This window comes from Mastigoproctus giganteus, chromosome 4 (genome assembly GCF_048544385.1).
Source record: "Mastigoproctus giganteus isolate SK-2022 chromosome 4, ASM4854438v1, whole genome shotgun sequence".
Classification (NCBI taxonomy): domain Eukaryota; kingdom Metazoa; phylum Arthropoda; class Arachnida; order Uropygi; family Thelyphonidae; genus Mastigoproctus; species Mastigoproctus giganteus.
In genome coordinates this window covers 95,809,052-95,832,703 of record NC_143578.1, presented here as the reverse complement: position 1 = coordinate 95,832,703, position 23,652 = coordinate 95,809,052, and the positions used below count along the sequence as shown (strand labels likewise).

Here is a 23,652-nt window from a genome sequence, read left to right as displayed (position 1 = left end):
ACTACCTCAATTAAAAAATTGAATTCCCTATCACTATATACAAAAACAATGCCTGCAAGATTCGAACGAAATAACGGTTTTATAAAGTATTACGTATATCTACAAAAACTGTTTATATAAATTAAAATAAAAATAACCAATGTAATTAGAACTATAAGACTACGTATTAAGTACAATATAAAATAACAATTATGTAAATAAACAGCAAACACTTATCATTTTTTTCGGAGCCTGTAACTCGCAGCTGTATTTTCTAAAGAGAGTCAGCGCCCTCTTCAAGTCACCAAGTCACCTCATTGCCTTGTACAATGAGGTGACTATCTCATTGTACAAGGCAATGGTTAGGCCACACCTTGAGTACTGCATACAAGTCTGGAGGCCTCATTTTAAGAATAATGTAGATCTTCTGGATCTACATTCTTCTTAAAATGATTTGCAGAACTGGAGACGAAAGTCTTCACTTCTGCAAATTGCAGTGTCTGGAGATTAGGCACTTGTGAGGTGATTGAGTGTTAAAAACTGAATCGATTTAGAAAATTCATTGCTAATGGCATTCTTGTTGTTCATACTACACATGTGAGAAGGCATATATTCAAATTGAAGAATGATGGTTGCAAAATAGGTATGTTGAAGTTTGCCTTCAGCCAGCTTGGTGTTGATCTTTGGAACAAACTTCCATTTGTTGTTGCGGAAGTAGTACTTTGAACAAATTCAAGGAAGAACTAGACAAATTATATTAGAGGATGGACAGGTGCTGTGAGGTTCAAGTTTTTTTTTTGGCTGATATTTTTTAAGCTTGCTTTCTTGCATCATTGCCTCTACTAGTATTAATAAGTTTGAAGGTTCACCTTTTATATCTCCAAAAACCTTTTTAGTGTCAAAAAATTTAAAGAAAAGATTTTTCCAAGGGAGTGAAAAATGGCAGGTCAATGTAATGGCTATTTACTTCAGGTTGCTGAAAAGAGAGACCTTTGGTTAAAAGCGAAAATCAAAGCAAAAACTGTACATTTGAACATATGTAAACCTTGTGACTGAGCAGGTTATGTTAATTAATTTCATTTGACCAATTAAATTATTTAAAATAAACACTGATCATAATTTAATATGGTTAAAATCCCCCAGCAATAATATAATAAATATAATCAAATAGAGGAAAATGTATTTCTCATTTTTTAATTATAGAAAAAATCCTGATGTGATGGAACAAAATGTATGTTATTTTTGAAATCATCATTGCAGAATTATAGAAAGTTACATAACACGTATAAAATATTTAATCATTTTATTGGTATAAAAATGATTAAATATTTTTTCCAGCTTTTAATATCAGTGTAATTACTAATATGTGCATATTTTTTTATGTTTTAGGATAATTCTGATTTTACAATTTCTGCAGTTGTACTTGTTCAATATAGTACTATTCAAACTTTACAATAAAATTTAAACAAAAGCTCACTTGCACCAACATAGGGAACATCAGTGCCTTTTTGGCATATATTAGACTCAGTTTTTGTTTTTATTATAAAAAAATATTTTTAACATTTTTGATGAATTGAAAATGGCTTTTTATTAAACATAATTTATCACATTTCTCTTTGTGCATTTGTGTTTTGTGTAAATGTTTTTCTTTATATCATACCACTAATTTCCTTTTTTTTTTTTTTTTCATCTGAATAGCCCTCCCACGAATTAAAAATAAATTTTATACATGATGAAAAAACTTAGCTAGTGTACAGAATAATACTGTTCATGCAGTTCTATAGGAATTAACTGAAATGTATATTTTTTAAGGAAATACATTCCAGTTAATTTCCATGAGGAAATTTATACACTCCATCTAATTTCAATGATAGACTCATGTGATGTACATTAGGTAGCAGGCAACCAGTCAATTTCTTATAACAGCATAGCTGCCAACTCTTTGGATTTACTATGGAGAATTCATTTTTTTCACTTTATTTGACCCTTCTCTGTTCCACCACCATCATAATATGCTTGGTGACAAAGAGTTACTCAGTTTTTCTCTGTTGCTTTCTTTTCACAAAAAACTTTGTTAAAATTGGATTTTTTTTTTTTTTTTTTTTTTAGAAATTTTGTGAAATTTTGCTTATATTCTTTTAATGAATTGGCTCTCAGCTATGCTGTGGTAGTCTACATTGCAAAATAAAAATTCACAATAATAGCATTGTTCTGTAATGTGTGATATTTCATTGAACTTGTGTTGTGTGGTACTAATTAACAATACCCTTTAGTAAGATAAGAAATATGACATATAATTTCCAAAGACATATATACAAGGTTTTACATGAATTGTAAAATCTGATAAAAAAAAAAAGGTAACACATTTGTCCATTGTATGTGTATATAATTTTTCCATTGCAAGTGGCAGAAAATGCAGTATAATCAGATATTTGCAAACAAATAAACATAAAAGAGAATTTTGGTTTGGGTTTTATTGGTGCATTAGCAAGTAAGGCTATATTCACCAGAAAAAGAAAAAAATAATAATAAATAAAAATAACATGCAATGCATAAAACAAAATGTAGAAATAATGTTGCGTTTCATGGCGACAATGATGTCACTCATGCTGAATGTTTATTTTGCATCTTTTGTCACAGAATATAATCTTTCTCTGAGTTGTGTTGATCATGCAAACACATGTTCAAAAATATGTTTTCCAATAGTGAAATAGCAGGAAAAGTATGGTTGTGGAAAACAAAAGCAACAGGCATCATTAGTGAAATTGTATGGATAGGGAAAAATGGGGTAGTGATGGCTCTGAAAAATAGGCCATTTTTACTTGCTACAGACAGCGATAATAAAAGTGATTCAAAGCTATATCCCATTATGGTGATCTTTTGTAATAAAAAAAAAATGACAAATTGAAAGCAGCTTTCTCTTATTGGTTATACAGGAAAGTGACTGTATATAGGGTACAACATTGTACAATTGGAAAGCATGTGGGATTCCTTCAATGAACGCATCTTTTGTACAGCCAGAAGCATGTGGGATTTTTTCAGTGGACACATTTTCTCCACAGGAAGCATGAGAGATTCCTTCAAGAAACTGTCTGGCACTTGGTGTTGATACGGCACTTATTATAGTATTCCTAAAAACTGGAGTAGTAAGAGCATTAAGAAAAGAGGAGATTGAGCACTTGGTGTTAATAGGCTGTTCTTGTCGCCTTATTAATTTTTGTGCTGGAAAGGGAGCTGCATGCCTTCCTCTGAAAGTGTAATAATTGATGGAAATTGACTACTATCTAGAAAGAAGTGCTAAAAAGGAAAGATATGTTTAAACAATTTCAACAGGTGCATACCACTCAATTAAAGATTTTGAAGCATGTTTTTATACATTGGCTATCTTTCGTTAAATATTTAAGTTCACTGGAACAGTAGCATCCTTTGACAAGTCTGTTTAAAGAGGAGGTTAGAAGTGGTGAGAAAATATGAGCACTTCTTAGAGTTACCAAATCAAAAAGTATAACATGTGGTGAACACTAGTGAGTGGCACTGACTGATCTTCAAATCTGATTTTCAAAGCTTTGAAAGAAGACAAATTGATGAACATAGGAAGAAAACTTCTGAATTGCAAAATTCTGGTAAAATCAATCATAAACAGGCAATCAAGATGATAATTCTAGCCATGTTATCTTCACTCATGCTGAAAGTCTATTTGTGTTTCTCTTTTCTGACTTGAATAAAGTATTATGTATGTTTCTTTTAGACATTATGCCAAAATTTGAACTCCAAACATAACTCTTCAGTTCAACATTATCTCGTATCCACATACAAAAATCATTACTCCCAGATATGTTGAAGAATATTTTGTGCAAATTTGTTATGTCAACAGTTATTAACTCTTCCACTTCCAAAATGGAAGTGGAATATTTAATACCATAACAGACTAAAAAATAATTTTTTAGTCTGCTATGGTATTAAGTCAAAAAAAGGATAGCTCATGCTTAGTTATAAACATTTCTACTGCCAAGATTAGGAAGAACGTAAAACAAGAGGAGAAGATTCCCTTACTTTACTCAATCAGAAAGTACTTTATGGCTGCATATGACTACACGGTGTATAAGTTCCCAATGAAAAACGTTGTTCTTATAAATGCCGAGATAGCACAAGTTTCTCCAATTAGCAGTGTGCCATTTTAAAATTTTAAGTTGTTTTGTGGAAAAGTTTCCAGAATTTCTTGGCATTGTTAAAGTTAAAAAAAGTAGATGAAGCAGTTAAACGTTTTTCAGCATCAGTTCTGTCAGTTTCTGCGGGAGAATCTACCTACCTTACCAGACACTATTATGAAAGAGGAAAGAACTGATGTACTAGTCTTGTGGAACTGACAAGCAAGTATGCAAAGAAGCTTTAAATATAACATATTATCCCAAATCATGCTTGGCATTTTAACAATTCCTCATAATAGTGTTGGCTGTGAGAGAATATTCAGCCAAGTTAGAAAGGAAAAAAAAAAAAAAACCCTGAATTCAGATCTTATCTTTTTGGTGAAGCTTTGAAAATGCTCCTGACAGTCAAGTTTAGACATCGGGGTCATTGTTATGAACAAAACTTTGACTCAACTACTTTTCTGAAGAGAGCAAAGTTTGCAACAATATCTTTCTTAAAAGAAAGCAATCATTTGACGCTTAATAGAGTTTCCAAACCGAAATCTGCAGAAAAATGTTAGGCAAGCTAATGTTTAAAAGCATGCTGTACTTATAAACCATCCTATTTAATTTAATTTTGCCAGTGAAATTTTTAATTTAATTTAATTTAAATCAGTGCAATGTGGCCTTTAAAAAAAATCTACTTTTTCTGAAGAAACTTTTGTTTTTCTTCTCTTTGTTTTGGGCACCAATTCTGCTTTTTTGAAAAATCTCCTGTTTTTTTATCTCTTTTGGCCACAAAATCTCTTGCTTTCAAAATGCTTGATCTTTATTTTGAAAGTCAAAAGTTGGCAGCTACGAAACAGAAAATACTATTTCAGTTAGAGAAAATTAATGGTTGAAGGTACATGAATGACATGATTTCATTTCCAAATAAAAAAAAAAAAAAACCACATCAGTCAGTTGTGAAGTGACTGATGGAGTGAATGATTTTTTGAGGCTTAAATTTTCACTTGGTGGGGGAATAATTCTTCCCTGTAAAGAAGCTCTAATAATTGGTTTCCCCTCAAGGTATCTTGTAAGTTGATTTCACTATGTTATTTCACATATTAAAATAAATTTTCATGTCATTTTTTTATATAGCAATTAGTTATTGGACAGACAGCTTCATGGACAGCAGGAAAAAAGACAGAAAATGCAAAAAAGAATCGTTATGGAAATATTCTACCTTGTAAGTATGACAGCATAAAATAGTGGTAGTGTAGAAAGTCCTAATACAGAGCTGTCAATTTAAGAAAAAGGATCAGAACAACTTTTTGTAGCTGTAATCCTTTTCCCTTAAGGAGATAATTATAAGATAATAAAGCCTCAGTCTGTATTTCTTTATTATCAATTATATATGTATGGGGGGATGAGGATGCTACAAAACTAATACCTTCAAACTTTTTTTCCCATTCATATTACATTACATACAAAATGCATTAGCAACTAGCGAAAATTTAAATGCAACTGCCCATATTCTGCATGTGCTGAAATAATCCTCTGAGTTTGGGAATATGGTATGTACTGAACTGTGTAAAATCACAACCAAACTATATTTCAAAAATCTTTTAATGTTGTGAAACATATATATATATAAAGCATACAAAACATATATAAAACTAAAATTTTCTATAAAGAAATTATAGAGCTTAAGTACAGTTAAAGCTTTAAATATTCTAAAATATATAAGGAAAATTCTCTACAATTAAAATTTAAAATGTACATTAAAATAAGCATGTTTTCTTTCTCAGTAATAACAAATCCATCTGCTTAAATGTACTCAAAAGATACATGAAATTAGCCATGATTTCATGTTATGTACTGTATCATGAAATCATTGACTGATATTGCCATCATTATTATAAACAACATTATATCTAAAAGCCAACCCCACCCCTACTTCCCATTGGACTTTGTCACTCTATAGTATGAGAGACCCAAAGTGAATACAAGTAGTTCCCGATTTTATGAGTTAATTCGTTCCTAGCGCATGCTCGTAAAGTGGGAATGTATATACCATAGAAAAATAGGGGTTACATTCTCGACAATGAAATTTGGCAATAGTCATGTTAAAGTCAACAAAACAATAGTTTATGCTTAAACAATGATTTATTTATCCAAAGAAATGAAAACATAGCTTTTAAAATCAAGCAAATTATAATAATAAAGAAATTATTTATGTCATACAAATGTTAAAAAATGTTTATTCTTCATCATCATTGACTAAATGCACACTCGCTGATGGTTCATCACTTGTTGATGGTTCACCACTCATTGTTGGATCGGCACTCATTGGAAGCACAAGAGTCATCATCTTCTTCAAAAGTGCTTCAAGAATCATTTGTTTACATGATAGTCTTCTAATTTCTTTATAAATTTCACGATATCATGCCTAGGCATTATTTAAATCTGTATCAACTTTTCTAGTACACTCAAAATTTGAATCTTGTGAGAGGGCGTTGAGTGTCATTACAAGTGCAAGCAGTGAATTTCAAGCTCCAAGAAATCATAAGTTTTTTTAAGACTTTTGCCATTTTATTTACTAATTGTCATATGTTATCGTACTTTATAAGTAGCTTTATAGTCTTAGTTACTCTCATTATTTTTATTTTTAATTTAGATAGTATTTTGTTGGTTACTAATTAATATATGTAAAACCGTTGTTTCGTTCGAATCTTGCTGCCATTATTATAATATAGAGTGAGTGGCAGGAAATTCAAATTTTTTATTGTTGTAAATAGGTAGCTCTAACGTAAAACTTGATAGCATAGTATGTATCACTGCATTTAGGAATCTATTAGATAGTGTAATATTGATAATTAATTAATTATATTGATTAATCTTATTAATTTTCATTATTAATGAATAGTATTCAATCGGATGTCATGCCCCAGACTAGAGCAGCAAAGCAACGGGCACAAAGTAGCAGGAGTGCTGTGGCTCAGAGCAAAACCGAGGTGGTGGGGGCAATTTTCCAGTGCATCACAGCCTAAAAAAATGTGCGACTTATGAAATATTTGTGGACCTTTCTGGAACACGACATGATCTAGCCAAGGGGATGTCTTTGTGTGTGCTAGGTGTAGAGAGTGTCAAGTACTTAGGCGTCAACTCAGCATTCTGATGAGCAACTATGAATGTTTGAAGAGTCAGGTAGATGCCTTCAAAGGTATTAAAGTGGGGACCCATCAAGCTCTCAGCTGCCCAATTCAATGCTAGAGCTCACTCTTGTGCATCAGGCAACACAGCAGCAATCTCCAAGGCAAAATGCACTGGTTCCACATGAGCTAGTCATTGTTGATGACTCCATTATCAGGGAGACAGGTAATATATTGCGTAAAAAGGATAGGTCTGCCGGGGGCAAAAATTGATGATGCTGTAGAGCAGATATCATCTTTTTATCTGGTCTTGGATGGCCAGCATGAATCCTTTAGTCTCAGGGAAGAGCGCCCCCACTTGTGAGCCATGCATTGGAAGCAACGTTATCGATATGATCTTGATGGAGGTCATTGTAGTGTCTGCCATGGAGTGTCTTCTTTGCCCATCTTTCTAGCTTTGTTTCTTGTGCAATCTCGGCAGGAGGGGGCTCCTCACAAAGGGTGATATTGTTGTACACATTGGCACTAATGACATTAAGAGTAGGAGATCTACAGATTTATTTAACAAGTATAGGTGAGTGTTGAAAAAAAGTTGTGAGTTAGGGTTAAGTTTGATCAGTTCAGTTTGTTCAGGCTATGCTTTGAATACAATTGCAACATCTGGAGACTAGGCGCCTTAGAGGTGATCTGATTGAGGCGTATTAACTCCAGGGGCACACATCCGGTGAGTATAGGCTTGGCACACCCCCAGGGTTCTGAGTTGGATATAATCATTCTTTTTTTTTCTTGGGGATTCCTCTCTCTCTCTCTCTCTCTCTCTCTCTCTCAGGGTAACTTGGAAATTTTTTTGGCTGATGCAACATAAGCTTTAGGCTTCCTTGCACTATATGGCTAATAATAATAATAATAATAATAATGTGGGATATACCACTCAATCTTGCTTAGGTTGAGTGGTATACCTCACTCAACCTAAGTGAGGAGCCCCTCCCGCAGGTTGAGTGGTATACCTCACTCAACCTAAGTGAGGAGCCCCTCCCGCCGAGATTGCACAAGAAACGAAGCTAGAAAGATGGGCAAAGAAGACACTCCATGGCAGACACTACAATGACCTCCATCAAGATCATATCGATAACGTTGCTTCCAATGCATGGCTCACAAGTGGGGGCGCTCTTCCCTGAGACTAAAGGATTCATGCTGGCCATCCAAGACCAGATAATCAACACCAGAAACTATAGGAAATACATTGCAAAGGAGCCCGATCATTTCTGAGGCCAGGTTGAAGATGCCACCTGGCCTCAGAAATGATCCAACATATCACCGTGGGGTGCAAGGTGATCACCCAGGAGTACACTCATAGACATGACCAGGTAGCCAAGATAATACATCAGAAGCTAGTGAGGAAATACCAATTGACCAAAGAAAATGTACCATACAAGTGTGAACCTCAGGCAGTACTAGAGACTTGAACCCACAAGCTGTACTGAGGCGACTTATGATAACCACAACATAATAATGGATAAGATCATCCCACACAACAGACCGAACATAACTCTTGTGGACAAGATGTAAAAGACTACCTACCTGATTGACATAGCAGTGCCCAACACTAGCAATGTCCAGAAAACCCATGAGGGAAAAATTAGGAAGTACACGAACCTGAGACGTGATGTCAAAGAGATGTGGCATATACAAGAAGTAATGACCACGGGTATGGTGCAAAAGACCCTACATAGCAGCAATAGGTCTCCCAAGGAACTACAGTCCTGAACACCTGTAGGTAGGATAGCCAAGAATCGCAATCCTGAACACCTGTAGGTAGGATAGCCAAGAATTCCTCGACCAACAGTAACATTACAATTTACACATTACAATCACCCTGTGTACTTGGTAGCAGTACCTCACAGAGTGGAATCACCCAATCAGGGAGAAGTAATATAAGAGCAATAGTAATAATAATAATAAGGCCTTGAATGGGTTGATTAGGCTCAATTCTGATGGGATTCTTCCTCTTGCTTAGATTAAGAACATAAGGGGTCATAAAATCAAATTGAGGAAAGACAATTGTAGAATAGATGTGCTGAAATTTGCCTTTAGCCAGCAGGTAGTTGATTGCCGGAACAAACTTCCATCTGTCATTGTGGAAGTTGGTAGCTTAAATAAATTCAAAGAGGAACTGGAAAAACATTTAGAGGGAATGGATATGTGACATGATTTTTTTTTTTTTTTTGGCTGATGCTACATAAGCTTGCTTTCTTGCATCACATGCCTCTACTACTACTACTACTTCAAAATCTTAATTGCTTTTTCTGTTTTTCATGAAGCCCTTTGAGAGTGAAGGAACAAACAGGAGTTTCATCTGTTAAATCTTCTTCTTTCTCAGCTTTTTCCATTTCAATGAAGTCTTCGTTTGTGAGCTTTCCATTTTGTGCTTGAAGCAGATCAGTAATGTCAATTTTAGAAACCTGAAGCTGCAATTGGTTAGCAATATTAACGATTGTTCTTTTCCATTTTGTACGATCTCTGCTGGTTTTTGAAATCCTTCAAATTTATCAATAAACTGAGGACAATATTTGTTCCAAACACCTTTCATATTCTTCTCTATAATTTTGTCCTAGGTTCATTTTATTATTTTGATTACATCTGAAATATGGAATTCTTTCCAAAATTCTTTAAGAGTTGGACCGCCCTCCTTATCTGTTGTCTTAATTAGCATAACAAATGATTCTCAAAGACAATACGTTTTAAATGTTGAAATAATGTCCTGGTCCATTGGCTGCAAAAGTGGTGTCATATTTGGTAGCAAAAATTATTATTTTAACATAAAAATTATTTTAACAAAAGACAGTGAAAATGAAGAGCAACACAACCACTCTTTGTAACATCAGAGTGGTAACTGCTTTATGTTATGTGAGTCAGCGAGATGCTCTCGTCTGCCTAAACAAATGCATGCACTGAAGTACTGTATTGTATAGCTATGTGCTTGGTTTGAGATTCGATATTTATGAATGTTTAGCATTTATTAATTGCAATTAATGTTCATATTTTCGATTTTGTTGATACAGAAAAAAAGAACTCGTAAATCAGAAACTCTGAAAGCAGGAAATGCCTGTAGAAACTCTCCAGTTCCTATTCATCAAATATTTTGTGCACTGAATGCGTGTTGTTTCTAACCAGCAGCAATATTGTTAGTCATTTTCATACCAATAATAGACACCAATTACTGGTTTACATGGTGTTCTTCTTGTTATACATGTGCCTTAACAACCAAAGTGAAATCTGCATTTCATGTAAGGTCAATGATCTTTCAAATACATAACATGTTAAGTAATTAATTTTATAAATCACCCCACTTTTCGACATTTCCAGATTAGGAGACTTAATTGGTGGAAATATATCATAATTGGAGGGAATATTGGACTATGAGATGTAATGGCAAATTTTTATACCCACTTCTCTATTCATCACATATTTCTTGCACCAAATATGCATTGGTTGTGCTACTGTTGATATCCAGACTTGATAATAGATAGGGTTATATCTTGTCTTTGTTACCATACATAATTCAAGAGGTAAAATTAAAATCTTAATTTTATGTAGTGTCAAATGCTTTCCCAGATAATCATTAAGTTGTTTTTTTGCCTCACCAAAGTAGCTTGTATCACCTGTTAAGCAGTTAATTTTATAAATCAATCCCACTCCTGGACATTTCCAGAGAGGGGGCTTAATTGGGAAGAATATAGCATAATTAGGAGATGTAATGACAGATTTTGTATCCAATTGTATTTTTCCTGAGTCTTATTCATCACGTATTCCTTGAACTAAATGTATGTCTCTTTAATCAACAGTGCAATTTTTGTTCATTTTCAAAGCTGATTATAGACAATGAACAAAAACTGCAACAGCCAAACTAATATCTCCATTTTGCATATTTGTCAGCATGATTTCCGGTGCCTCTGTAGCCAGGTGGGCAGGAGCAGCAGTGTGTAGCACATGCTTCTTGATTAGACCGGAGTTCAAACCCGCCGACCGGGCTAGCCGAGTGGGTAAATTACCTGCCCGGCAACCCAAAGGTCGTGGGTTCGATTCCCGCCTCGGGCTTGGATCAAAGTACTGCAAAAACCTTGGGAGGTGCAATATGGCCACAGAAGCCGATGCGCCAACAACTACCAAATCAAAAAAAGTTCAAACCCATGACCATCAAATATGGAGGATGCGGAAAGGTCAGGGAATGACCACCGCATATCCCCGGAACAATATGGCCTTAGTTGCTAATGCTCCTAAAAACCAAATAATAACAACAGCATGATTTCCCAGATGATCCTTAAGATGTCTTTTTCCTTAGCCAGGTTAGCTTGCATCACATCTTAAACAATTAATTTTATAAATAATCCTACTCCTGGCCATTAGCATTAGCATTAGTTGAGGCATATGATGCAAGAAAGCAAGGCAAGCTTATAGAGAATCAGCCAAAAAAAAAAACCTTCCCATTTTGATCATCCGGTAACTCCAAATGTTTATTTAGTTCAGCCTTAAATTTATTTAAGCTATCAACTTCCACAACAACAGATGGAAGTCTGTTCCAGCAATCAAATACCTGCTGGCTAAAGGCAAACTTCTGCACATTTATTCTACAACTGTCTTTCCTGAAATTGAATCTATGCCCCCTCAAGTTGGCATTCCTCCGTAGCCAGGTGGGAAGGAGCAGCAGTGCATAGCACACGCTTCTTGATTAGACTGGTGTTCGAGCCCGTGACCACCAAATACGGAGGATGCGGAAAGGTGAGGGAATGACCACCGCATATTCCCGGAGCAATATGGCCTTAGTTGCTAATGCTCCTAAAAACCAAATAACAACAACAACAAACAAACCCCCTCAGGTTCTTAAACTGAGCAAGCAGAAGTATCCTGTCAGCATTGAGCCTGCTCAAACCATTCAAGGCCTTATACACCTCAATCAGATCACCTCGCAGGTACCTAGTCTCCAGATGCTGCAGCTTGCAGAACTTAGGCCTTTCTTCATAAGTGCACCCATTTGTTCCTCTCACCAGTCTTGTTGCCCTTCTCTGTACTCGTTCTAGCAACTACATCCTTCCTAAAATGAGGCCTCCAGACGTGTATGCCATACTCAAGGTGTGTTCCCAACAACTGCCTTATAAAAAGGGATAATCACCTCCTTGTCTCTGCTAGCAAAATTCTTATATATCATTGACAAAACTCAATGACCTGCTCTGGCAGCCAGAGAACTTCATATCTGACAGCACAGTAACCCCCGGGTCTTTTTTCCATTATCCACCTCTCCGAGTGTAGTACCACTCAGTTGTTTCTCTTGGGTTACTGCTACCCATATGCAGTACTTTGCATTTGTCAATGTTAAACTTCAGTTGCCACCTCTCAGCCCATCTGCCTAACTTTTCTTCATGCTATTGCAGTAATGTACAATTATTATGGGGGACTTCAATGCTAAGGTTGGAAAAGGCAAAACAGCACAGAAATAGGAACTATAGGAAATTTTGGAATTAGTGAAAGAAATAAAAGAGGTGAAAGACTTGTGGAATTTGCAGAATCTCAAGGACTGTCAGTAATGGACACTTTTTTCAAGAAAAGGGTGAACAGAAAGTGGACATGAAAGAGTCCAAATGGATTAACAACTAATGAAACCGACTTCATCCTCACTAACAGAAGATATATTTTGAATGATGTTACCGTCCTGAATAAGGTAAATGTTGGAAGTGATCACAGAATGGTAAGATGTACACTTGATATAGATGTAGAAAAGGAAATGAAAAAACTGACTCGAGTAAATAATACAAAGGTATTTGAGATAACAGAGGAGGAGAAAAAGCAGTATGTACTGGAAAACTTAAGAACAAGTTTGAGCTTCTGCAGACTACTCAGGACCAAGATATCAATGAGGAATACTACAACTTTCTGAAAGTGATAAAGCACAAGAAACCTATAGGGAAAAAGAAATCCAAAGAAGAAAAAAATTAATCAAGAAATACTTGTCGTGATGAACCGAACACGACAAATGAAGAGCAAGAAAAACACTGACAGGGAGAAAATTGAGTATACTGAGTTATGCAAAGCCATTAGAAAGAGACTCAGAGAGAACATAAGAAGATTTAACACAAGAAAAGTAGAACAGACATTAAGGGAAAACAAAGGATTTAAATCAGCAGCCATGGGCAGTAATACAGAAAGACAAATGATACTGAAACTGAAGAATAGCGATGGTGTACTTATAAACAGCAGAGAAGGCATAATTCAAATAGCAGAAGACTACTATAAAGAATTATACAAGGAGCGAGGGAATGATGCCAGCAGTGGGGAAGATGGATTGCAAAGTAGCAACACATACGACATACCCGATATTCTTCCTGATGAGGTAGAACCTGCATTGAAGAAAATGAAGAATCAGAAAGCCCTGGGGGAAGATGAAGTTACTGTAGAGTTGTTAAAATTGGGAGGAAGAGACATAACACAAAAACTTTCAAGGCTCTTCACAAAGTGCATTAGAAAAGGTGTGACGCCTAAGCAGTGGAATTATGCAATTATTGTTTTGCTGCATAAGAAAGGAGATAAATCAGAAATTGGAAATTATAGACCAATTAGCTTGTTATCCCACATCTACAAGTTGTTCACAAGGGTCTAACAGATTAGATTACTAACAGATTAGAAAGAATAGTTGATGAGAATCAACCGAAAGAGCAAGCTGGCTTTAGGACAGGATTCTCAACTATGGATCACCTTCACGTAATATCACAACTAATGGAGAAAGCAAATGAATATAAAATACCATTATGCCTGGCATTTGTGGATTATGAAAAGGCATTTGACTCCATACAGCATAAGGCAATGTTTCGGGCACTGGAAAGACAAGGCACAGATACCCCATATATTATGATTTTGAAGAAAATACATGAGAGTGCTACCTCCTTTATTAGACTAGACAAAGACAGTAGGAAATTTAAAATCGAGAAAGGAGTTCGACAAGGAGACACAATATCTCCGAAGCTGTTTACTGCTGCCCTTGAGGAAGCTTTCAGAAGATTAGACTGGTTGCAGAAAGGAGTCAATGTGAACGGAGAGTACCTAAACCATTTACGATTTGCAGATGACATTGTGGTCATAAGCCACGATCCCAAAGAATTAGAGGAAAATCTTAATCAGTTATACATAGTTAGTAAGGATTTTGGACTAAAGATGAATATGGCTAAATGATGAACAAGTATGCCACAGAAAGGAAATAATGATTGAAGGAGCAGTAATTGAAAAGGTAGGGTAATATACTTATCTGGGACAAGTTATTAGTTGTAATAATGATAAATGGCTGGAAGTCAAGAGAAGAATAAATTTTGGATGGATAGCATTCAGGAAATATAGTCACATACTGAAGAGCAATATCCCAGTTTGTCTGAAACGTAAAATAATGAACCAATGTATACTCCCCACCATGACTTATGGAAGTGAAACTTGGGCACTCACCAAAAGAATGGAAGAGAAGCTGAGAACTACACAGCGAAGAATGGAACAAATTATATTGGTAATCAGACTGTTAGATAAGAAGAGAAACACATGGATTAGGCAGCAAACTGAAGTAAAGGACATTCTTATCAAAACTAAAGAACTAAAATGGTCTTGGGCAGGACACATAGCTCAAAGACATGATGACAGATGGACTAAGAAAATAACAGAATGTTATTTTCTTAGCCATCAACTACCCAAATTGGGGAGCTAGAAGAAAACCTGGAAGACAAAGGTGGAGATGGATAGATGAAATTCATGAGTTTTTGGGTAGTAAATGGATGGCCAGTGCTCAAAACAGAAGGAACTGGAAAGTTGCTGGAGAGGCCTTCATCCTGCAGTGGATTAAAAATGGCTGATGATGATGATGATGATGACCATCCTTAGTGTCATTAACAACCCTACTAACCTTAATATCATCTGCAAACTTGGATATTAACCCTGATATATCTTCATCAATATCATTGATAAATACAGTAAACAACAATGGGCCCAGCACCGAATCCTGGGAACTCCACTAATAACATTAATCCACAAAGAGTAGCGTCCATTGATTGCCATCTCCCACTCAACCATCCCTTTATCCATTGCAGCAACTTGCCCTTAATGCCATACCACTCCAATTTATACAGCAGTCTTCCATGTGCAACAGTACCAAAAGCTTTTCTGAAATCCAAGTATATTATAACAAAATTATTTTTTGTATCCAAATCCTTTGTGACCCCATCGTAATATCCAATCAGATTGATCAGACAAGACTTCCACTTAACAAACCTGCTAATATCTGTGTGACACCATGTCTCTGATGCCTTGATCAGCTGTTCAAATTCATCAAATTTATTTACTATACTTCTAGCATTTGTGTACATGCATCTGTTCTTACTCTTAGTTACTCTGTCTCAGCCCATGTATTTACTTGTTCCATGATGACTCCTACCAGCTCTTGAAATCCCAGTAACTTGCTCTCTAGGCTGCTGCTTTTTTTTTTTTTTTCTTTTTTTTATGAAAACCCCAAACACAAAAGGCATCAAAACCTATAGTACTTAGTACCGTGCATGGGTTGAAGGAGAAGTATGGAGGGAGGGGGGGGGTGCCGGAAACTTTGCTCTAGAGACTAAACATGGGTTTCACCACTTCAAGCCTCCAATAAGCAAAGTGGTGGTATTTCACCGGTTGATGAAAGTCATCTACCACTTGATACAATAGAAGCAGTGCAAGAATCACTTTTGCTCCTGCCTGCTACTGTTAATCTTTGGTCTGTGAATCCTCCCTAGCTAGCAGTTTTCTGATTCACCTAACACTGCCTCGATAGCATCAGCAAATATTTTTGCACCCTTTCTATTTAAGTGTATTCCATCCATGTAGAAGCAGACTCTTGTTTGCAAGCACAGACCATGCTGAAAAAATTCTACCCTGTGAGCCTTGCACAGTCTCTCCAGGACCAAATTGATTGACCAGATTCTCATCATATCTCCCTCGTATCGTGTCTGAGCAGGAATGTAGACAGTTTCAAATTTAACCCTAACTCGTGACTTTTTTTCAGCATTGACCTGTACTTGTTAAGTAAATTTGCATATCTCTTACTCTTAAGGTCATTAGTGTCAACGTGTACAACAATATCACCTTTTGTGCCCTTAAAAGATGATATATGCCCTACAATGTCATCAACTTTCGCCCCTGGCAGACATACCCTGGTTCTGTTCCACCTATCCTTTTTTGCATAATATATTTCCCGCCTCTCTGACAATAGTGTCACCAACAATAACCTGATAAATTTTACTAATTAATTAGATAAATAAATTTTACTAATTAATTAGATAAATAAATTTTACTGATTAATTGATAATGCTATACTAATCTAATAGATTTCTAATACAGTGCTATGTATTTCGCTATTTAATTTTATGTTTAACCTTACGCTGTGAAGTTCTGGATTTATGTTATTCCATATTGTATAACAATGGTGGCAAGTTACGAATGGTAAGATCTACGGACACTAAGTATTAACTTTCAAAATTGCTATCTGAATTAAAATAAACTAAGGAGCTTGACTAGAACTAAAAATCTACTTATAGAAAATAATTTAGTATAACAACTATACAACTAAACGACTAAATCAATAAAATGGCTAAATATATATAAAACTTTAGCATTCACCAGAGCTGCAGAAATCTTGGCCAACATGGTAATAACCTCGTACTCCTGTCCTCTGGAGTTGGAGACTTAATTTGGGTGGGGGAGAATGGATATAGAATATAGGATTGCATGGCAAATTTTGTACCAAGTTGTAAAATCTGAATTTGATCTTGCATTATTTGTTTATGACTTTGATTTATTACAAACTCTTCCTTACAATTAGTTTCCCTCTGTTCATTCTGTCTGTTATGATTATCTTTTCCTCCTTTGATTTTTGAAACTTATTTATTTGCCTTTCTAAGTAGTTCAGTAGAAGCATTCCAAAAGTGTATTTTAGTTTTATAGATAAGGAGAATTCGTGCACAACTCAGGAATACAAGCCAAATGATGGTGAGAATTCTGAATTTGTTACTGGATAATTTACAGAATGAAATATTAGCATTAGCATTAATTGAGGCATATGATACAAGAAAGCAAGCTTATACAGCATCAGCAAAAAAAAAAAAAAAAAGAATCCTTCCCATTTCACCCATCTAGTCACTCCAAATGTTTGTCTAGTTCAGCGATAAATTTATTTAAGCTATCAACTTCCACAACAACAGATGGAAGTCTGTTCCAACAACCAACTACCTGCTGGCTAAAGGCAAACTTCTGCACATCTATTCTACAACTTTCTTTCCTCAGTTTGAATCTATGCCCGCTCAGGTTCTTTATCTGAGCAAGCGGAAGAGCCTGCTCGAATCATTCAAGGCCTTATACACCTCAATCAGATTACCTCGCAAGTGCCTAGCCTCCAGATGTTGCCACTTGCAGAACTTAAGCCTTTCTTCATAAGCACACCCCTTTGTTCCTCTCATCAATCTTGTTGCCCTTCATGTTATTTGACTTACTATTAGCTATCTGCATTAACAAAGCATCTGTTTCCACTAAACTACTTCAAAATAGGCAAATAAATTAGTTTCAAAAATTAAAGGAAGAAAACAATACTTTTAATGCACTGAATAAGTGAGAGATAATAATTGTAAAGAAGAGTTTGAACTTAAGTTTTTTCCAAATTAATTTAAAAAATTAATGGAAGATCATCTTCAAATTTTGCAACCGGACAAAAAATTTGCCATTACATTCCACAATCTTTCTGTTACACAAAAGATATAGAGTGGAGAAAACATTGTAGAAATTTCCGGAAGTTCAATATAGGGCAATCGAGAGCCTTAATTCTAGTTCACAGGAGAAACTTTTTTTTTTTTTTTTTGGCTGATGCTGCATAAGCTTGCTTTCTTGCATTAAATGCCTCTACTAATGCTAATGTTAATGCTAATGCTAACTGTTTTTACTGAGATAGGATGCACTTAAATAGAAGGGGTGCAAGAAATTTGCTGTGCTATTGAGGCAGTATTAGATGAATTGGAAAATTACTAGCTTGAGGGGTAGGGATTAGATGTTGTAGCAGATGGGGAAAGATGTAATGTGATTCTTACAATGTTTATATTGGAATATGCAGCAGCCTGAAAAGTGAGATGTCAGAGATTACAAGATCCTGCTGGAGTCATTACAAGAGAAGCAAATACATGGGTTATGCTAGTAAAAAACTTGACATTAACATTTGCTTCTAACATAAGCATAAACACAAGTTTATGCTAATGTTAGGAGCAAAGCGAATAAATTTGAGATATTGGAAACACTCAGACATAAGAGATACAGACTTCGAATATGGGGAATACAATGTGTACATTGTTTTCCCAAAATTCAGAGTTGGTCACTCATGCAGTAGTAAGATTTTGTGGATGACTATTTTCTACAGCAGCATCAGAGAGATAATAAAAGAAAACAGTACTCTTGATATCATTATTAGCAGTCATTTCACTTTTTATACATCAGAAATCCCAAGATATATCGTGATCACTGCTACCAAAGTAGCAGTGATCACAATATATTAATGTGCAATATACTTAAAGATAACTACTGTCAAAAGTAAAGGGAAGGGATTTTGTTTTCATAAATATGACTACAGTAGTTACAGACAGATTTTAAACCTATTCAGAGGGACCAACTGATGATGTTGCCAACAGCAAATTCGCAGTAATCATAGAAGGTACTAAACTTTTTATACCAACTAAGGGATACTAATCAAACCTTAGACCTAAATGTATTTTAGATGAACTGACGAGACTTATAGCAGAGAAAAAAATACAAGGGATGTGTATAAATTACAAGGGAATACAGAACCTACAGTAAGCGTAAACTAGTCTTCAGTGGAGACACGAAGACTTCTTATAATCTGTTTTAGGCAAGCTAAGATAGATTATGAGAAGTCTGGTAAAGAATGCAAAGAAAAGTTTACTGGTTAAGCAAGTGATGTAGGATCATCTAGACAAAATTGCAGGTAAAGCAAAGTGGAGGAGAAATTGTTGAAATTAAACATAAGAAAAGCACCTGGGGTGGATGGGATCTATCCAGTTATATTAAAGGAGGCGGCAAAGCAACTAAGCAAACCCTAAGCAAATCCCTGGACTCGGGGGAGGTTCCCACGGACTGGAGATGTGCAAATGTATCCCCAATTCACAAAGGGGGATCGAAGGGTGACACGAGTAATTACAGACCAGTTAGTTTAACGATATCCTGAAAAAGGCCTCTGAGGTTGGGCAAATTCATATTTTAGCATTAAATCAGCTCACACACCAACCATAAGAATAAGTATTTACTGTAACTAAAATATTTACAAATTATGTAAATGTCGATGAGGATGTGGTTATCGTGGATCGAGCGCATGGGTTCTGGAACCATAAATGGCTCGAGAGCCTACGAATCTCTTCATCCGACCACAATATTATGAATAGGGACAGAGGTATGCGTATGCATCCTCTGTTTGAAACTACCATCCTATGTACGGATGAACGGTTTTGTTTAACACGTTTCCGAGCTATTTCTGCTTCCAGTTCAGACCATGCCCCCACTGCACCACGTGTATAAGTACCATGAGCCTGTTATATATGGACGTGCTGCAGGAAGTTTTGTTACTGCTGAGGAAGGAAGCCGATGCTTCTGAAAGCTCCAGAGATTTTTATCGTTTTTATCGCTTTTAATCTGGTTTATTTTAGTGTATTTTATCTCAAGGATTTTATCACAGTTTTTTTTTTTTTTTTTTTACATGTATATATTTTAATTTAATATAATAGCAGTTTTTGTAAATATTTATTTTATTTTAATTTGTAAATATTTTAGTTACAGTAAATACTTATTCTTATGGTTGGTGTGTGAGCTGATTTAATGCTAAAACAGTTAGTTTAACTTCTGTTCCGGGTAAAATAATGGAGTCACTGGTTAAAGATGCATTGCAGGATCATCTAGACAAGACCGCAGCAATAATTCAGACACAGCATGGGTTTGTTAAGGGAAAGTCTTGTCTGACAAATTTGATAGGATATTATGATGTGGTTACAAAGAAACTGGATGCAAAAAATAATTTTGATATCATATATTTGGATTTCAGGAAAGTTTTGACACTGTTGCGCATGGAAGACTATTGTACAAATTGGAACAGAATGGTATTAAGGGTAAGTTGCTACAATGGATAAAAGGATGGTTAAGTGGGAGAAGACAGAGGGTGGTAATCAATGGGTGTTGCTCTTCGTGGACTAAAGTTATTAGTGGAGTCCCACAGGTTTCGGTGTTGGGTCCACTGTTGTTTTGTATATTTATCAGTGATATTGATGAAGGTATATCAGGCTTAATGTCAAAGTTTGCAGATGATACAAGGGTTGGAAGGGTTGTTAATGGCAGTAATGGCAGTGTGCTACTGCAGCAGGATCTAGATAATTTGAGCAGATGGGCTAAGAAGTGGCAAATGAAGTTTAACCTTGACAAATGCAAAGCACTGCATATGGGTAGAAGTAACCCCAGAGAAATGTACCAACTGTGTGGTACTACACTTAAGGTGGTAAAAAATGAAAAAGACCTGGGAGTAATTGGGCAGGCAGATATGAAGTTTTCTGAGCAATGCAGACAGGCTGCTAGGGCAGATCATGGGGTTTTGTCAATGATATATAGGAATTTTGCTAGCAGGGAAAAGGAGGTGATTATCCCTCTGTATAAGGCAATGGTCAGGCCATGCCTTAAGTACTGCGTACAGGTCTGGAGGCCTCATTTTAGGAAGGATGTAGATTTACTTGAGCGTGTACAGTGAAGGGCAACAAGATTGGTGAGGGGAAGGAAGGGATCCTCTTACCAAGAGAGGCTTAAGTGCAAATTGCATGGGCTGCACACTAGGCACCTGCGATGATCTGATTGAGGTATATAAGGCCTTGAATGGGTTGAGCACGCTGAATTCTGATGGGATCCTTCCACTTGTTCAGATTACGAACCTAAGGGTGCATAAATTCAAATTAAGAAAAGGCAGATGTAGAATAGATGTGCAGAAATTTGCCTTTAGCCAGCGGGTGGTTAATTGCTGGAACAAACTTCCATCTGTCGTTGTGGAAGTTGATAGGTTGAATAAATTTAAGGAGGAATTGGACAGGCATTTGGAGGGAATGGTGTGTTTTTTTTTTTTTTTTTTGGCTGATAAGCTCATACACATGCTTTCTTGCATCACATGCCACTACTTCTACTACTACTACATTATGGATAAAGTTCATATAGCACCATTTAAGGTAAGATGTCAGGTCAGCCAAATCACTGCCTTTCCAGTTTTTTTTTTAATATTCTGGTGACAGCCTCACAAAATGGAACCGTAGTGGAATTCTTGTTATTAACCAGAATGTGCTCATCAGAAACATGTTTAATCAAGTTCTTCATACTATCACATGCTTTTAATATACAGTGATTTTCATCCGAAACATCCTATTTCAATATTAGACCAGGTCTCTATTCCACATTCTTGTTCATAACAAGGGCAGTTACCTAAATGAGGGCCAATGAGGGCTATTAGTTAAGAAACACATAAAAACCAAGGAAGTGAAGCCAGTCGACATCGCTGGACAGTGCAGTATTGAGTCAGTTTGGTGTGACATAAGCATTGGGAGATCAAAATTGAGAGTAGGAGTGTGCTATAGGCCTAATGACTCTGATGAGTATAATAAGGAACTGTACAGGGAAATAAAGTGGGCCAGTAAATCAGAGAGTCTTATAATGGGAGATTTTAATTTCCCAGATATTGACTGGAATTTGGGGGCTGGTTACTCACACACTAGCAGGGCTTTTGTGGATTTATTGGATGATTGTTTTCTACATCAACATGTTCGAGAGGCAACTAGAGGGAGTAATACTCTTGATTTGATTATCAGCAGTGATTCTTCATGCATTAAGAATCTGCAGATAAATGAACCACTAGGTGGCAGTGATCACAGTGTGCTGAAGTAGGATTTACTCAAAGAGGTAACTACCATTAGGGATAAAGGGAAGGGTTATTGGTTCCGTAAAGGCGACTATGATGGACTGAGACAGTATTTAAATTCTATACAGTGGGACCAACTGATGATGTTACCAACAGCAAATTCAAAATGGGAAGCATTCAAAGAAATTATCTTGGAAGCTACTAGGCTTTACATACCAACTAAGAAATATTGTTCAAGGTTTAGGCCAAAATGGATGTCAGATGAACTAATGAGGCATATGGCAGAGAAGAAAAATGCATGGGATACTTACAAATTAACACATGACACAGAAGCCTATGATAGATACAAGTTGATATGCAACCAAGTTACAAAGGAGGTTAGGCAGGCGAAGGCAGATTACGAGAAATCCTTGGCAAGGGATGCAAAGAAAAACAGCAAAGAGTTCTTTACCTATTTAAACTCAAGAAGGAAGGGGATGAATCAGATTGGTCCACTTGATATTGATGGGTCAACTGTTGATGATCCTGCTCAGGTAGCTAACAAACTAAATGAATATTTTGCATCGACATTCACACATGAGGAGTTATTCAGCAAGGGGAATGCCAGAGGTGTATTCAACTCTAGCAGTAAGCTACAGAATCTTGAAATAACTGGGAGTAAAGTGGAGGAGAAACTGTTGGAGATAAACATAAGAAAGGCACCCGGGGTGGATGGGATCTATCCAGTTATATTAAAGGAGGCAGCAAAGGAAGTAAGCAAACCCTTAGCCATAATTATGAGAGCTTCCTTGGACTCAGGGGAGGTTCCCATAGACTGGAAATGTGCAAATGTGACCCCAATTCACAAAGGTGGATCAAAGGCTGACACAAGTAATTATAGACCTGTGAGCTTAACTTCTGTGCCAGGAAAATTAATGGAGGCACTGGTTAAAGAAGCACTGCAGGATCATTTAGACAAGACTTCAGTTATAGCTCAGACACAGCATGGTTTTGTTAAGGGGAAGTCTTGCCTGACCAACTTGATTGGATACTATGATGCAGTCACAAAGAACTGGATGCAGGGAATAACTTTGATATTATATACTTGGATCTTAGAAAGGCTTTTGATACTGTTGCACATGGAAGACTGCTACACAAATTGGAGCAGTGTGACATTGGAGGCAAATTGCTGCTATGGATAAAGGGGTGGTTGAGGGGGGAGAAGACAGAGAGTGGTAATCAATGGACACTGCTCATCGTGGACTAATGTTATTAGTGGAGTCCCTCAGGGCTCAGTGTTGGGTCCATTATTGTTTTCTGTATTTATAAATGATATTGATGATGGTATATCAAGCTTAATGTCAAATGTTTGCAGACGATACAAAGGTTGGCAGGGTTGTCAAGGACACTACTGACACTATGCTGCTGCAACAGGATC

General features: G+C 36.1%; 1 protein-coding gene across 4 annotated transcripts in view; it reads left to right on the top strand.

Moving 5' to 3' along the window:
* LOC150086925 (receptor-type tyrosine-protein phosphatase S-like) overlaps positions 1–23,652 on the top strand; it is a 1,004,071-nt gene that overhangs the window by 664,741 nt on the left and 315,678 nt on the right. For all 4 annotated transcript variants that reach the window (XM_090372826.1, XM_090372825.1, XM_090372828.1 and 1 more), the window contains one exon: positions 5,250–5,337. In XM_090372826.1, the coding sequence (XP_090228952.1) occupies positions 5,250–5,337 (88 nt within the window). The remainder of the gene's footprint in view (positions 1–5,249; positions 5,338–23,652) is intronic.